Raw genomic sequence first — 16,311 nt, forward strand, 5'->3', positions numbered from 1 at the left:
GTAGCATAAATTTTTGGCTAAATATAAATACTTTTTTTTTTTTTATTGAACGAGGCTAGTAAGATGTCGATATGAACGGTCAGTTTAAGATGAAGAATTTTTGAGAGATTAAAATATTCTTCAGCAGTAGGTAGTTATAATTTGAATTATAATAAATTTATTGCATTGTGTAACATTACTACAAACAACTAAGATATATTTGATATCGTTGAGAAAAATGATTACAGCTAACATATCTTATTCATTGTGAAAAGTATTGAAAAGTTAGTAGCTTTTCAAATGAAATAAAATGTTTGTGAATTTTAATTTGAATGCTAAGATGCGAATGAAAATGATAGAAGAACGAGTAGAATTAATGTTCTGTTTTTTTTTTTTTTATTATTCCTATTCGGGTGGATAAGCCCGGGAATTCCTATTTTTCTTGCCTTTTAAATAACTAGCTTTCCTCGCATTTATTCGCGTACAATGAAAAAGTACCAAGCAATTTCAAGACAATGGTTACCAGTCTAGTAAGATAAATCCTCGGAGCTTGAAAATAATATAGAAACCAGCGCCGTATATGCATATAAAGTTACGCCCCTTCAATTTTCCCGATAACTAGAAATTGGATAGGAAGAAGAGGTGGGGGTACGGAGAATGTAATTATCGACTCGACTTTCAGGAAAGCACCAAGTCATGTGGAGCTCGGTGACGTCCACCGGGTCAGAAAACGGACCAGCGCCGCCGTCCCGGAGCAAACATAGTGCAACGTTACTCACCGGCCACGTCTACCTCCTGGGTGGTCGGAACGGCAACCTGCCCCTCAAGGATTTCTGGCGCTATAGCCTCGGTAAGTACTCCTCCTTATGCTCTATACAACATGTAAGCTGAGTTTTTCCATCGACGGAAGTTAATCCAGTTTTCGTGAGTCGTCTATTGAAGAGTATTGTTAGACAGGGGGAATTACTACAAGAATAAAGTGGCCGGGTTCTCCCGTTACTCTCGTACACACATTCCCCCCTCCCCCCTCCCCCTCTCCATCCCGCGCTTTCTTTCTTTTCCCATTCCCTCACTGCCTCTCGGGGCTGAAAATCGATAAATAATTCGAAAATCATGTCCACTCTTGTCTCACACTGCTACAAATTATCAATGATTTATGCACGAGACTCAATTGAAGAGATTCATACTGATGTTTATAAAGAAATTCATTGTAAAGTTATTTTGAGATATTTATAACAAAAGTACGTTACTTTTGCAAAAGTCTAAAAGGTGAAAAATAATATGCATTGATAAAATGAACGCTTTTTTGTAGAAACTTTATCAAATTTAATAAAAAAAAAAAAAAAATCGTGTAGATTCTGCCAAAATGCGAAAGACTCGATGAAAGTCCACGACTCTTACTCTTTGGGGAATCGAATTCGAGACGAGACCTTTGACTTGGCGACAGATCTTCTCCTTACATCTAAATCTACCTGAGCATTCTTCTATTGGACGCGTCCTCATAAAATAATCGTAGCGCGAAATCAGACACCCACGCAACATCGCATACGTGACAAACGATATTATCATGGGTTACATTTCAAGGATTTACATTGAAAATAATATAAATAGATTTTTAAAAATTTAATAAAATATACTACGCTGAGTTTTTATTTAAATAAATATACAAAGTACTTTTTGTGACAATAAAATTAATTTTAACAATAAGTAATTTTTAAGGAATATTAGAATAGTAGATTAGGATAAAAATGAAATGAGAAATGCTAATTCACTCATACGTATTAAATTGAGTATTAATGATTTGCTCTTTTTCATAGACGGATTTCGTTAAATTAGATACTCGTATAAAAATTTACAAACATGTTGTTTCTATGAAGATTTAGATGTTTTATGATGTTTTAATATGTGTTTTGATTTATATAAATTCTTTATGAGTAATTCGTCTTTCGTAGGAAATCGTAATTGTAATTATAATTAAATATTTATATATTTAAAATAACTATTGAATATATTTATAATTATTATTATAAGTATATAGTATATACTTATAAGTAAAATAGTTATAATATTAACTATAAGTTGATCCAATATATTATATAACACATAACAATCGAGATTATTTGCCTACTATTGGAATTTACTCGTTCCATAAAATTACATCGTTGCACTTGTTTTGTTGCGATAATGTCTACACTCAATTGTTTGTTACGATCTAATTATCTAATTATACTCCTACAAAGAATTACGACTACTTAATTAACAATGAAAAATTTGATCAAGAGATTTTGTTTCATCAGGATATTTTGTATAAAGACTTCTTGGGTCGAATAATTTCTTTCTCTTGGATGCTCAATAATAACCATATCATAATGATATGTGAGATATTTGTTATTTAAAAACTTTTTTTAAAGATCATAATCAATAATTAAGAATATAGTGAAATGTAAACGTTTGCTCTATATTGCAATAAAAGTCTCATAAAGAATACAAATTATTGCGGTATAATTTTAACATAAACGAATGACACGAATAGTTGAATTTTTACATGAAATGACGAATCGATCAATTGTACGCAGTTTTATACAAATAGTTATTATCAAGATAAGTAGTTAAATAATCTAAATAATACAATAAAAAAAGGTGTATATAAAATCTCAACTGTACTATTAAATAAACTTAAATAATGAACTAGAATAATTATTAGATGACGATGAGACGATAATATTCAAATAAACAGAGTGGCGTAATTTATGAATAAAGTCTATTAGGATTTGTTTCGAAATTGTCAAGGTTTTATGTGAGGATAAGCTTAACTCGTAATTCAATAGTTTGTAGATGAGAAATTTTTGGATATGTTGAATTTTTCTGAAATGATATAGCTTTAATTGTCTTTTTCAGCAAATTTTTATTCAATCTACTATTACTCTTATATTATATAATATCTATACAGATAATTTTTTTTATTTACTTACTTTCATCTATTTTTACTTTATCACTTATAATAAAAATGTATTATACCATTATCTGAAAATATCTGTCGTCTTGTTACGGGTAAATGTGTAATACTTATTTTTACCAATAATCCTATTAAATAATAATTTTAGTCCCCACTTGGTAAAGCGATTGAAAGTCTTATCCGGCTAATCTGCATTTAAAAGTAGGTAAATTGCCATTTTCATGCCAAAAGTTTAACATTTTATTGTAATGAAGGCCTTGATCGAGAATTTTAGACCGTAAGGTAGAAACCTTTGTTTCGGAAAGCCTCCATACATTACCTAATGATCGCGTCTATTAAATATCGATTTTCTATCTATATGTATCGGAAAATCATAATATATTTTCCTATTCGAATGATCATAACAAACATTAATTAAGTACTTAAACTTCGAATCACCCAATGGGTCGTCATCTCTTTCTCTCTCTACAAAGGTTAATCTCGTGTTAAGCATTAAATTTACCTTTTTTCATTGGAGTATTTCTTTTCAATTTTCGTGCTTATAAATTTTTAATTATAAAGTATCGTCAATTTTTGCAACCTTACTACATAATAATATTGCTGAAAACGATGTATTTTGAAATATAATCTAGTAATTGCGGCGGAAGCATAATTATAAGAAACTATAATTTAATAAAATACATTTAGTTGATCGCAATGTTTATAATATATAATATGTAATCTTAATTACCATAGGTCAGTTGTAATTGTAATTCTAAAGTGGTAATATTTTAATAAATTAAAAAATTATTAAAGATAATATTAAAGTGTAATAAATGAATTTAGTAATACAAATATAACGGTTTTATAATCGCATACTCTATAATTTTATCAAAATAATCATTATAAAATTGAGAAGTGATAAATTTTTACACTGAAAAGTAAAGTTACACATAACTCTGATTTCTATTGTCTTTCGATTTTGTTCCACCAATCCAGTAATGTTTTATACGTATGATTACGATTTGACGATTTAAAATTTCGTGTTACTTGTAATATTATTGAATTTGAATAAAATAAAAATTCGGAACACTGAAAGATAAGCTTCAAATTTTCAATAAACAATTTGTTTATTGATTTTTCAAAGAAATTGTAATGGATTTGTGGACAAAAATGTTAGTATAAAGTTATATTATTTCTCACATTAAGGTTAGTTTTGGATATGTAATTAATTGTAATATTTCCACATGCAGAATAAAAACTCGAGAAATACGAAGATAGTTAATAAATAATAATGAAGAAATTAAATTCTTTATCGGAAAAAAAAATCTTAGAGTACATATTAACCAGTCGAAAAAATGTTCAGAAGGAACTAAAACGTCAGGTAATGTGAAAACTAAATTTAAAAACAAGATTAAATTTAGTTAAATAGATCGATACTTTTTATCATGAATGATTTAGAATTCACGTATGTTGATTAATAGTTGCGTTATATATGTTAATAGAAGTTATATTATATTAAAAAAGTTTATATATATATATATATATGATGATGATGATGATAATGATAAAAAAAAAATAATTAATTTGTAAGAAATATCATGAATTTTTTCACTTGAAATTAAAATTAATAAAGAAACAATTAATGCCATGAATATAATCAATTAAAATGGATATTATTATGTATTAATATGTTAAGGCCATAATTTTGTCAATTTAAAGTCCTTTTAAGAAATTTAAAAAATATATAATTATATTATTAATATCATAATTGATATATAATCAATATTATAATAATAATAAAAAAAAAATATATATATATATATATATATATATTATACATTTAGTATTGTTTATTATAAAGGAAATTTTAAATGTAGAACTTATTTTAAATTTAGGATCTTAAGATTTTACGAGCCTTGTGAAATGTAATATATAATTTTAAAGAATTTTTTTTTAATTTAAACAGTTTTTTTTTTCTCGCTTGATAAACTTCTGTATTATTGAACTTTTATTGATAGCATTTTTTTTTTCTGGAAAAATTTTCAAACGCGTCACTTATTGATAAAGATAATTAATAGTTATTAGTCGATTAATGATTCGGTTTTATTAATATTAATCAGGCGAAAATAATCATTGACAATGATGAAATTGGTGTAGCTTGAGTAATTTAATAATAAAAATAATTTTTTTTTCTTCCAACTTTATACATATGAATGTTCGTTATACCGTGAAGTAGGAGTATTCTGAACCAAATTACATTTATTCAAATAAATTGCGGACCGCAGACACTTTCCAATTAAATCTATAATATTTATATATAATTGACGTTCACTATCTATTTCATGATTCAATCGACTTATTTAAATGCATAATTTATAACTAATAAATTGGTATTTATAAATTTGAATTAGGCTATATATAATTATCGTATAATAGCCATAGTTGAGTGGAGTTGTTGCTACAGAAATGTTAAATGGTTCCTCAGGTTCCAAATATCCTGAAGCGTTTCGAAGAGTTCGGCTTGGTAGAAAAGAATTCGAAAGGCCACTATCGTATTATCGAAAGTTCTAAGAACTTGGAGCCGAGCCTACCAAGTTGCTGTGATTGTGATAATTGCGTGGGAAACTGTGGCACCTGTCCGAAGTCAAATATTCCCAGGGTTGGACCGGCTAAGAAACGCAATAAAAATAAGCCGGGACATATTTGTGGTTGCATTAAGAAGTGTAAAAAGGGCAACTAATATACGGATTACTTTCATTTATGTTGTTGTGAATCTTTTCATCTTTCGGTGAATGTCAAATTTTAATGAAAATGTGGAACGAGTGAACCGAGTTTCGTCTCATTTACCGTTCATTGTCTTTTAGATATTATTTCTATTATATAAGTTTTGTGTTAAATTTTAATAAAGTGGTATTTTTTAATGACGATGGAGAGTTATTATTTCGCCTTTAAAACGTGTAGAAATATGTGTCAGAGAAAATTAATTTTATTACTATCCGAGTAATATGACAGATTAATATCAGTTATGTAAGATCCTTTATTGTCATTATTTAGCAGTGAAATGTTTATAAAAATGGCTACGTTTATTAGTTTGTATTAAGATAGATGAGAATAATCTTTGTATTATAATTTAATTAGGTTTTATTTAAGAAAATAATTCAAGGGAAATCAATGAAATCAATTTTCTCCGATACCATACGAATTTAAGGTAATTTAGTAGCGTAAAACATTTGATAATTGAAAAAAAAAAAAAAACATAAAAGGTTAGCAATCATCTTTATATTAAAAATAAATAAATACATAGTAATTAAAAATGCGTGACAAATTAACAAAAACTTTAATTATTTGATTTTAAATGCTCGTGTATTATGTTTTTATTTTCAATATTAAACGCACACATACACACCTATCCATATTCAATCAATTATTATTTTATAAAATGTACACATTCATATATTATTTAACAAACTCTGTCTGTATAAAGTAAGCTTTTTTTTTTTTTTTTAATTTAAGAATATTTTATTATGTACATAAAATTTAAATCAAATGAGAGTGGAGTGTGAGTCATTAACATTATATATATTTTTCCTTTATTTTGTTCAAGTATATTTTGGTTTCAAGTAGGTCATGGTTCTGGAAGTTATTAAATATTACAGTTCTAGTCTGACGTAACTCTAGGATGGCTACGAACTACGATTTCGTAATTATTTTAAAGTCTGTAAATAGTTCAGCATTTAGAAAATAGTTTAAAAAGGAAATATACAATTACATTGAAGAATAAAAATTCTCGCTTAAATATCATAACTTTATTATTGGTTTGATAATTGAATTATTACTCAATAAGCTTAAATAATTTGGCTTTTAATTGCTTATTATTCTATCCAATATTTTCTTGAATATTAAATGAATAATTGATAAAACACGTTAATTCAATACATTTTTCTTTGTCGTTAAATTGTCTTATAATCTCATTGTATAAAATTTTTTTCATTCGGTCTCTGTTTATTAATAATAATTAGAATAAAAATTTCTTGACTATTACAATTAAGAATAATAAATACATCCTTAAAATGTTATTTAAATTTTCCATTCATTTTTCTTTTTGCATTAAGTATTAACACCGATATTTATAATTTTCAAGCACAAAATAATAGCATAACGGGACACAATATTCTATAATACAACACACGTGCGTGAAGCGCATTGTTTGAAGCGCAGATGCGTATAAAATATCATAAAATAATATTAAACGATATTATTAGGATTAGTGTTTGAATGAAATAATTAATAAATGTTATAAGAACTTTATATTGATATTAAATAAGAAATTAATTCTTATTCCCATAAGATTATTTAGTTGTATGTAAGATTTTGGATTAAAGGATAAATTTGTTATTATAATTTTCGAAATTCTTCAATGGCTCTGGAGTACTCGCAGGCATCTGATCGATAAATTGCCCTGTATTCTTGAATTAAAATAATTTTCATTTATTGTTGAATTACCATTATTTATAAGGAATAACTGCTTTAAATTAACATTATTCTACGTTAAAATTACGTTTCATGACGAATTCGATCATTAATTTCCCACACTGTTTTGCCAGAATTCATTGCATTCCTTCTGGTTTCATAATGTCGTTTATGGGGTCAGTAGTTTTATGAAAGAAGAGAGTAATTATAATGTCGCCGGTGGAGTTATCCAGTTGCGACGTACGCCTATCTCTTGGTGATCGCTTCACGCTTTTGTTGTCTTTAGTTTCAAGCACTTATGCAAGCATTTTTCGAGGGCTTTTAATACATAGACGATAGCTGTATTGAGCGTGTAAAGGTAAAAAGTGAATAAGATATTTGATATAAATATGTTATACTGTAGGTATAATAAGTTGTAAGTTGTATAATCACTTTGTTTAATTATTATCTAAGTTCTTGCCAATTGTTTTATAAAACTTGTTTCGCTCTTTTGTAAATTAATATAATTATTAAAGTGCAGTATTAAGATTAACATTATAACCGTATAATGGATTATTATTGTATTGCATATTAACTTTGATAGTGACTCGTATAGACATAATTTAATATCGTAAATGAATAGCGGAGCAGCAAGTATTTCTTGCTGTATATCTTTTGTATGTAGAAATTATTAATTATTAAAGTATTCTTCTACATTCAACCTAGATTATTGTCTTCACAATTGAAAACGCATAATTCAAAAAAATTTTCCCTTTTTCGTATATGTTGTTAATGCCTTAAATGCTGTATACAATATTTATATTTCACGATTATAAAACTTTCAATAGCTCTTGTTGTTATAGTTCGAATGAATAGATCTACGTAATCTTCATAGCATTATTCTATAAATGCAATATCAATTATATATGCATTCGCATTAACATATAAAGTTTAATAATTTATTATCATATTTAAATTGTCATAGTTGCCGAGGAAGGGAAACATTTCCTATTAAAATTCCACCGAATGGAAAATGCGTACAAAAACGCATTTTAAAATTTTATATTTTAAATTGTAAATAATATTTTAAATAATTTTGTATGTGAAAATATATATAATCGCCTATTGTGCATATATTTTTATATTGTTCCTTTACGCGTAACAAAGATTTAATGGTAAGTATCGTATTTATTTAAAAGGCGAATAACGTTGAATATTCCTATAACATTTCGTATTTAATGACAAAAAATCTGAATATTTTATTATTGGTAAATTCGCTTAAAAAGTAGTTTAAGAATTAGGATAAATTTATTCCGTATTTATATTAATAATTAGATTAAAAATTTATTATATAAACGTTGATATTGCTAAAGCCGCTGCTTCGACGATTATTAACTTTGACTTTTCTTGCATTATTTTGCCTAATTCTGTCAATGATTTGTTGACAATGTCTTCTCTTAATTTATCATTATTTAAATTATATCCCTCTCTTAATTGAAATGACATGGAACTTTAACTTACTTTAAATCATCGTTTGACTTGATTCACGCAATAAAATATAACGAAACGACAAGCCCACGTGGCCATAGATTTACATCTATAAAATCATCCATTTTTTTTTTCCAACTCATTACTTTTAGCGGAAAGCAGATGGGAGGAGTTACATCCTTCGGGGGAACGTCCTCCGGCCTTGCAGGAGCATAGCGCAGTAGCCCACAAAGAATGCATCTACGTTTTTGGCGGGGAGCTTGGTTTTTCAGCGGGTACGGAGACGCCACTTTGGTGCTACTCGGTTAAGGTGATAATCATACATATTACAGAGGATAACCTATAAAACATAATTAAGTAACTGATTTGTCAAGCCTTAACGATGAGATTTGTCGAGTTAATTTATTTTGCAGGAATGGCTAGTTTATTTTTTTATTTTTTATTTTTATTTATTTTTTTTTTTATTTTTTATAAATAGGTTAAAACACTTGACGATGGAGAGTGTTTACTCGTGGTAGTAAATAGTAGATTTCAACGGGCCTGGGGCATTCATTTGTCAGCGGTTAATTCGTAATTTTTTATTTACTCGTTGCACAATGAAATATCGAATGATGAATCGTAAATGTCGTATTAAAAGAGATGCCAATGATACGAAACTACCGCATTGGGTGAATAGAAATTTTTTCATTACTTTAATAGAATCGTTTATGGCCTTGTGATTGGCTAACTTACACACGCGTTCGAAGCCTGGGAAACGAGTTTTATTTTATTAATAAAAGTGACTGCCAATATTGAAATTTAATGAAGTTCGCGGAGCTGTATAGTCCTGCGCTGCAAATTACGAGTTACGCGGATAATAATTTATTTATTTGTCCTTTAGTTGGATTCATGGAGGAAAATACGAGCTCAAAAAGGATGCGCAGTTCCTAGAGGAAGGCGAGGTCATACCGCACTTGTGCATCGTGGGCAGATGTTAATATATGGCGGTTACCAGGATTTACGAGGCAGTTCTTCGGAATTATGGGCTTTTCACTTTGGTAAGCTTTTGGTGCTCCGGAAAAAGAAAGAAAAATGCTTTTATCCCTATAGTACGTTGTAAAAGTAAGTTTAAAAACTTACTTTAAACACCACTGGCGACGTCATTTTCAAGAACTTCAACCATTTACTATCGAATTACGCAGCATTTTCTGAAATTTGTTTATTAATCGTACTTATTATTTATCACTAGTTGAAAAAGGCGATTGGAAAATTCCGTAGATGAAGCGAGAATTACTAAGGGAAACTTAATACAGTATAGTGTTTTTAACGATTGTCGTGAAATTTTCTACTCTATTTCGTAAAATATTGAACATTTTTAAAGCTTACGCTGCATATTTATTATTTTTATAATAAATATCCCTAAACATTAGCCCTAACAATTTAGCCTTCCATCTTACAACTTAAGCAGCCCTTGTAGGATGTGATGCGCTCCCTAAGCGCTTCGTTTATCCTCGTTATGCGTTATCACACTGCTTTTTTGAAGACAAAGGGAATACCTGAATATTATTGGAACAAGCAATGCGCGTGGATCGTATGAAAAATGTTGATTTTTATGGATCGCGTACGCCGTAATTGCACTCTTCCGTGAATTTTATGCGCGAAATATATGATCCATTTGGAGTTTACAGAGATAGAAAAAATCGTAATAAAAACACATCGGAATTCAATTTGTCAATACTTTCTTTACTCTCTCCCTCTCGTTTATGATCTCGAACGGTAAATTAATCATAAGCGGTAAATTATTAGTTAAATGTACCTACGTTATGCTATAAATTATTTAATGACCATTATAAATCTTACTTGGTATCCTCGTTGTTGAGAGGCTCCCCCATTATTGATTGCAAGCTCCTTCTGTATATTTCCTTCTTTACATTGATTTCTACTTACTTTGCCTAATCTCAACATTTTAGAATTATCTTGACCCTCCCATTTATTTACATTTGATCAATTTACTCGGAATTCATTTTTGATTTTGGATTTTCTTTGCAATTGCTTGTACGGGATTAGGCGCTAGATCCTTTTTTTTGTCGTTTAATGTCCCTTATCACACGTATTTTGATACCCATTAGGTGTATGCTTAGAGGGTTCGCTAAATATAATGAAACTAACATCGGGACAATTATGAAAGCATTATTTTTATCCGAATTGGACTCACACATTGAGAATTATTATATTATCATAAGTCCACACCTTCATAATGCCACATTATTTATCAAAATTTAAAAATCATCGTGTTATTTTAATCGCGCCCTTTCGATCACAATAACTTAAAGTATATATCGAATAGTATTGTAGAGAAGAGAAGAGAAGAGAAGAGAAGAGAAGAGAAGAGAAGAAGAGAAGAGAAGAGAAGAGAAGAGAAGCTCGGCTCAACTACTCTTAATTTGTCCGAGCTCTCTCCCAGTCGCTCATATCACTCATTTAATCTAATCAACCTTCCTCCCATTCCCATTCATTCTACCGAGGATCGGGCGTAAGTCAGTTGGCGAATGATAGTCTTGGCATTGTTGGGTAACAGAGACGGAATCCTGGCATCTGCTGTCGTCATACGAGGCGGGGCCACCGGCTCGGCACAAACATTCGGCCGTCCTTCACGGTGATGCCATGTACATCTACGGGGGCATGACGGACCTGCAGGAGCGTAGCGACTGCTGGCGATGGGACGTGAAAGCGGCCTCCTGGTCCTTGTTAAGGAGCAAGCCAGGACCCGGGCCCCTCCACGGCCACGCCGCCTGCCGCCTCCCAAGCTGCATGCTTATCTTCGGGGGCGAGAGCGGCGGACTGCCGACCAACGAGCTCTGGAGGTTTCACTTTGGTCAGTTTGCCTTTTCTATTGCCCGCTCGGTGGCCAGGATTCCCACTAACCATCCAGATGCTGCTTACGCAGGCACGGAAACCTGGGAGAAGCTGAGCATTACCGGGCCGAAGCCTCAGCCCCGGGCGGAGAGTGTCGCCCTCGCGGTCTCGGAGCTGCTTATACGCGGCAATGGGATCGACGTGGCCAGCGGATGTACCCGCACTAGGGCCCGCAGCCAACGGAGCAATTACTCCAAGGGCTCCGGCAATTACGGGCGAGTCTCACCCTGTGAGCCGGCCCCTGCGCGCCCCAGCTTCCTCCGCGAGATATCCAAGCTCTCGCAGATAAACCTGTCGAGGCTCAGTCACCCGAACAAGTGCAGCTACTCGGTGTTGAGCGCACACGACGACAACGATCAGGAAAGCCCCCAGGAGGTGAGTCGCCACTCTTAATTTTTTTACTTTCCTCCATCTTTTTGTTTTATATATATATATATATATATATATATATATGTATGTATGTATGCGCGACTATAGTACGGGTCCCATGTCCCGTCGGGTCTATTTTCCGGAATTTTCGAAAATTTACTTATTTATTATACTCGATCATTTTCTTGTCGAAATAACGAGTGATACGATAGTGAGAGATAAGACTGCGTATTGGCGGCTGGTCGGTCGTTCATTGAACGTGAAGCTTCATTATTCATTTACTCATCCGAATTTAATTATTAACAAATTTTGTATTTAACGAAAATATATTTTACATTATCTTTGTGCTCTTATTAAATTATTTATTGTTGATAATTATAAATTGTATTTGGGTATTAGCTTGTACCGTGTGATATATATATATATATATATATATATATATATATATATATGCAACGCTCCAATTCACAAGAGAAGCAATAAAAATCAATATCATAACTTCATTTACATGAAAATACACTTTTTACGATAAGAAATTAGGAATTATGGGTATTCGTATTATGGATAATTCATTAATACAACAAGATTATGCATACTGAATACATTATTACGTAAAATTCTTTAAAAATAATAGCGATACATTGCTATTAATATTTGTAATTGTAAATATGGATAAATAATTTGTTATATTGAAATTTTCTCTGAATCTACGTGATTTTTCAAGTGCAGCTTATCCTCTTTTAAAATTGACGTATATTTTACATTTATGCAAATGACCATAATAAAACGCTCGTGTATACAATATGCTTGGAAATTCAATAAGAACGCGCGCGAACAATGTGCCTACGGTGATAAATTAGACGTCGGCTGGTTAAATCGATTGTGCGGACCCCGAAGCCATAACGGCTGAAGGCTCCGTCGATTAATTATTCATAAAGTAGAGGCGCAACAAAGTCACGGACCAATCGAGCAGAAGCTGATAGTCTCTGGGCCCTCCACCCAGGCGAACTCGTACTATCCCTTTCAACAGGTGGACGGGGAAGTGGTGGAGCCGGCCACTGGAATGGTAAAGTCCCGGAGCGCCAACACGCTGGCGCGTCGCCGTCAACGGCTGTCAGATCCTCCGCGATCCAGTATGATCGAGCCCCTCCTGAGCAACGGCATGACGAGGGAACCGATTTCCGTGCCAAATTTCCGGACTCTCGCGCTGCCCACCCCCGTGCTCACGCCCGTCGAGGCGGCGCGTCTCGTCTTCGTCGATCCGGACGAGGACACGGACGACGAGGAAGCCAGCCGCAGGAACCCGGCCATCAGTCAGCTTATCGAGCTACCCGAGGAGGAGAAGTGGTGGGTTTGCGTCAATGCCGCGACTCCATTGGCTTTATGTGTGCGAGACCCGTTCGAAGCACGAAGAAAATTAAAATCATCCAGTCGCGCATAGATGGAGGCGTCGGGCGTATCTACCATCCGGCGAATGAGAAATCATGTTTCCGTTATCCCTTGAAGTTTCATTTCCCATTAAATTTCTATTCCACCGTATTCTGTTCTATTGAAAAAGTTCGCCTTATGTCGTGTGCAGCGTACGTGGTCTGCGAATTATTCACAGTAAGGCAGAATCTATTGCTTTTTCATTTCTATTTAACGGAACTTTCTCCTTACATCGAATAAAGTAAAATTCGTTGCTGATTGAACATTAACTTATAAAGCTCAGCCGATGAGAATTAAAATTCTCGCATTATAAATACTTACGCGAAAGCTTAGATAATTCGTTTATTAATACAATTAGTTAATAAATTGTTTCAATGCAATGTTTGTCAAAATTAAAAGAGTCTATTGATAATGATAAAATTGTAAAGCAGTTTCAATTATCTTATTTTATTGTGTTTTTACATAAGTTTTTACGTGATTTTTATAAAAAGTTGATGCACACGTTGTTTCTTCCGCAGAGAGGAGCGCTTTTGCTTAGTAATATAATACTAATATAATAAAATATATTAGTATAATGGCTTAGTACTTTTACACATACGAAGATATCGCGCATATCAAATTATATTAAACATAAATCACAGACACTTGCATACTTTGGATAAAATTAGCTTTGTAAAGCTATTTTTAAAGCTACGATCCATCCTACATACAAGTTTTCATTACATACGCAGCAAAAATACGATAAAAAGAAGCAACTGCGACTACTTCAACAACGATTTTGCCTCGATCCATCAAGCTTGCCAACCGTCGCGCGGCGAGAGCTACAGTTCCCATCTTTACGAGGCCGTCCAGACGCCCAAGACGCCTTGCACGAAGCTACCCAATTCAGCATCCGTCCGTTTTGCCGACCTGGAGGAGGGCGAGGAGTCGACATCCGACTACGCGAGCATAGGGGCGCGCAGCCCCGGGGATCCACTTGCCGATGAGGATTGGCCCAGCAGGCGCAGCAAGAGCTACCGTGGCTCTTCATCTTCTACGTCTCAGGTTACCGTCTTAGCCAATCGAGGTGGCATAAGCTCTTAGAGCCGACATTTTATTAACCTTCAAGCCCTTTGATAAATTATACATGCGAGATGCTGAGAATATTTATTCATAATTATTAACTAAAAGTTATTTCTATTATGTTTTGTTTCGTTTTGTTGTGTTTTTCATAGATGTTAATAATGAATGCTTCGAGTGAAAAATCTTCGGCTTTATGTGCTTAAAAATAAAATACAACAAATTCTTTAGAGGATTGAAATTTAAATATCTTCGTTTCGTGTCAATTTCTACTGATTAAGGGCACAAAAAAAAAAAAAAAAAAAAAGCTTTATCTCTTTGTAATAGAGTTCAAAGTAAGAGATGTTAAGTTGTCGCAAACAAATTACTTTGGTTACAATGAAAATTGCCTTGCCAGGACGATGACTAAGACCTACTTAAATTCGTGTGAAATCCACCCCAGGAACTATGCTATACAAGTATAATGAATATACTATTAACAAGCGCGACTAACCTCCAGACTAAATTCTGCTTGATCACCAGATATATTTTGCATTAAATGAACTCGGCGTCAAATAATGCAATATCATAAATATACATTAATCATACTTAATGTCAAAAATCCTATTGAATTTGACAAGAGTAATTATCGTTCACCCGCTTGGAGTAATCAAGTCATACGAGCGACTTGACTCATCCGGGTCGATCAACGGCTACAAATCCCGGCTCACCCGTTAATTCGCAAGTTTAAAGGGTCAACGTCGCGCTCGGACTAATGTCCATAATCTGCTTGATCCCAGGCTTTGAGGGATGGCCAGTTCGGCTTCTGCAACCCGAACTACCTCGGGCTCGAGAACAGCACGAGCCTTAATAACGACGGGAGTGGCGGGAGTGGCGGGAGTGGCGGGAGTGGCGGCAGTGGCGGCAGTGGCAGCGGCGGTGGCAGCGGCAGTACCCAGGCGGACTCTCGTTACGCCCGTATGCTCAACAGTCCGCCCGACAGCGTCCTCGAGGACGAGCCAGGACGCTCCGCATCCCAGACATTCGCCGAGCTCCTCGAGCTCCAGGAGATGAGGCCTCGCGCGCCACCCAAAAGCTTGCCACTGGGCTCGCCCTCGCGCCGGGCCATAAGCGCCTCCCGGGCCGAACGTCAGCGAGCCAAAATGGCCGCCAACGAAAGCAACGATCGGCCGACACCTGGACCGGCGCCCCTCTACGTCTTTCTCGTCGGCGGCAAGGAGAAGGGCCAGGTCACTGTCTTTGCCAGGCCGGTCTCACTCTGGAAGCTCCAGCTGGCCCCTCACATTTTCTAAGACACGCATTCTCAAACATTCGCCTTTACCACGGGATACCGCGCACATTTATTTATCCCTCCCACTCTCCCCCACTTTCGATTATTGCCGTTGAGAGTACGCGTGCATCCTTGCGCATCTTTGCAAAGGCAATTGATAATCTAAGCCAATGGCTGATTCGGTGAAAGTGAGATTTTGTTTTTGTTTTTGTTTTTGTTTTTGTTTATTGTTTTTGTTTTTGTTTTTGTTTTTCTTTATTGTTTTTGTTTATTGTTGTTGCTGTTTTTTTGTTTTTCTTTTTTAGAAAAATCAAAAGTACTTTTTGAAGATAAGCATACGCTGCCGTCGGCACTGATATGACCATCATTTTTATGGCTTATGAATTACCCTGTCTGTGTTCTATAGGTGGTTGTTTCGAATGGACGATTTCGCAGT

At 33.5% G+C, this 16,311-nt stretch overlaps 2 protein-coding genes across 2 annotated transcripts; both read left to right on the forward strand.

Moving 5' to 3' along the window:
- The first annotated feature begins 667 nt into the window (after nucleotides 1-667).
- On the forward strand, nucleotides 668-16,101 carry LOC105362599 (tip elongation aberrant protein 1). Its single transcript, XM_011500066.1, has 8 exons — nucleotides 668-829; nucleotides 9,007-9,164; nucleotides 9,735-9,891; nucleotides 11,412-11,708; nucleotides 11,781-12,124; nucleotides 13,122-13,465; nucleotides 14,278-14,590; nucleotides 15,385-16,101. The coding sequence occupies exons 1-8, from the start codon at nucleotides 676-678 to the stop codon at nucleotides 15,895-15,897; spliced, it is 2,280 nt and encodes a 759-aa protein (XP_011498368.1). The 5' UTR covers nucleotides 668-675; the 3' UTR covers nucleotides 15,898-16,101.
- LOC105362598 (uncharacterized) lies at nucleotides 4,186-5,841 on the forward strand. The gene is made up of 2 exons (XM_011500064.1): nucleotides 4,186-4,298; nucleotides 5,403-5,841. Exons 1-2 carry the CDS (start codon nucleotides 4,209-4,211, stop codon nucleotides 5,655-5,657), a joined length of 345 nt encoding a protein of 114 aa, XP_011498366.1. The 5' UTR covers nucleotides 4,186-4,208; the 3' UTR covers nucleotides 5,658-5,841.
- Nucleotides 16,102-16,311: the final 210 nt, after the last annotated feature.

This window comes from Ceratosolen solmsi, unplaced genomic scaffold (genome assembly GCF_000503995.2).
Source record: "Ceratosolen solmsi marchali unplaced genomic scaffold, CerSol_1.0 scaffold41, whole genome shotgun sequence".
In the NCBI taxonomy this organism is placed as follows: Eukaryota; Metazoa; Arthropoda; class Insecta; order Hymenoptera; family Agaonidae; genus Ceratosolen; species Ceratosolen solmsi.

What these genes read in the sequence shown, in the direction of transcription:
- LOC105362599 (XM_011500066.1), top strand. Translation starts at nt 676, where the DNA reads ATGTGGAGCTCGGTGACGTCCACCGGGTCAGAAAACGGACCAGCGCCG. An exon ending in TTTGGTGCTACTCGGTTAAG is followed by an intron (nt 9,165 to 9,734) that starts GTGATAATCATA and finishes TTTGTCCTTTAG; the next exon opens with TTGGATTCATGGAGGAAAAT. An exon ending in ATTATGGGCTTTTCACTTTG is followed by an intron (nt 9,892 to 11,411) that starts GTAAGCTTTTGG and finishes GTTGGGTAACAG; the next exon opens with AGACGGAATCCTGGCATCTG.
- LOC105362598 (XM_011500064.1), top strand. Translation starts at nt 4,209, where the DNA reads ATGAAGAAATTAAATTCTTTATCGGAAAAAAAAATCTTAGAGTACATA. An exon ending in AGAAGGAACTAAAACGTCAG is followed by an intron (nt 4,299 to 5,402) that starts GTAATGTGAAAA and finishes ATGGTTCCTCAG; the next exon opens with GTTCCAAATATCCTGAAGCG.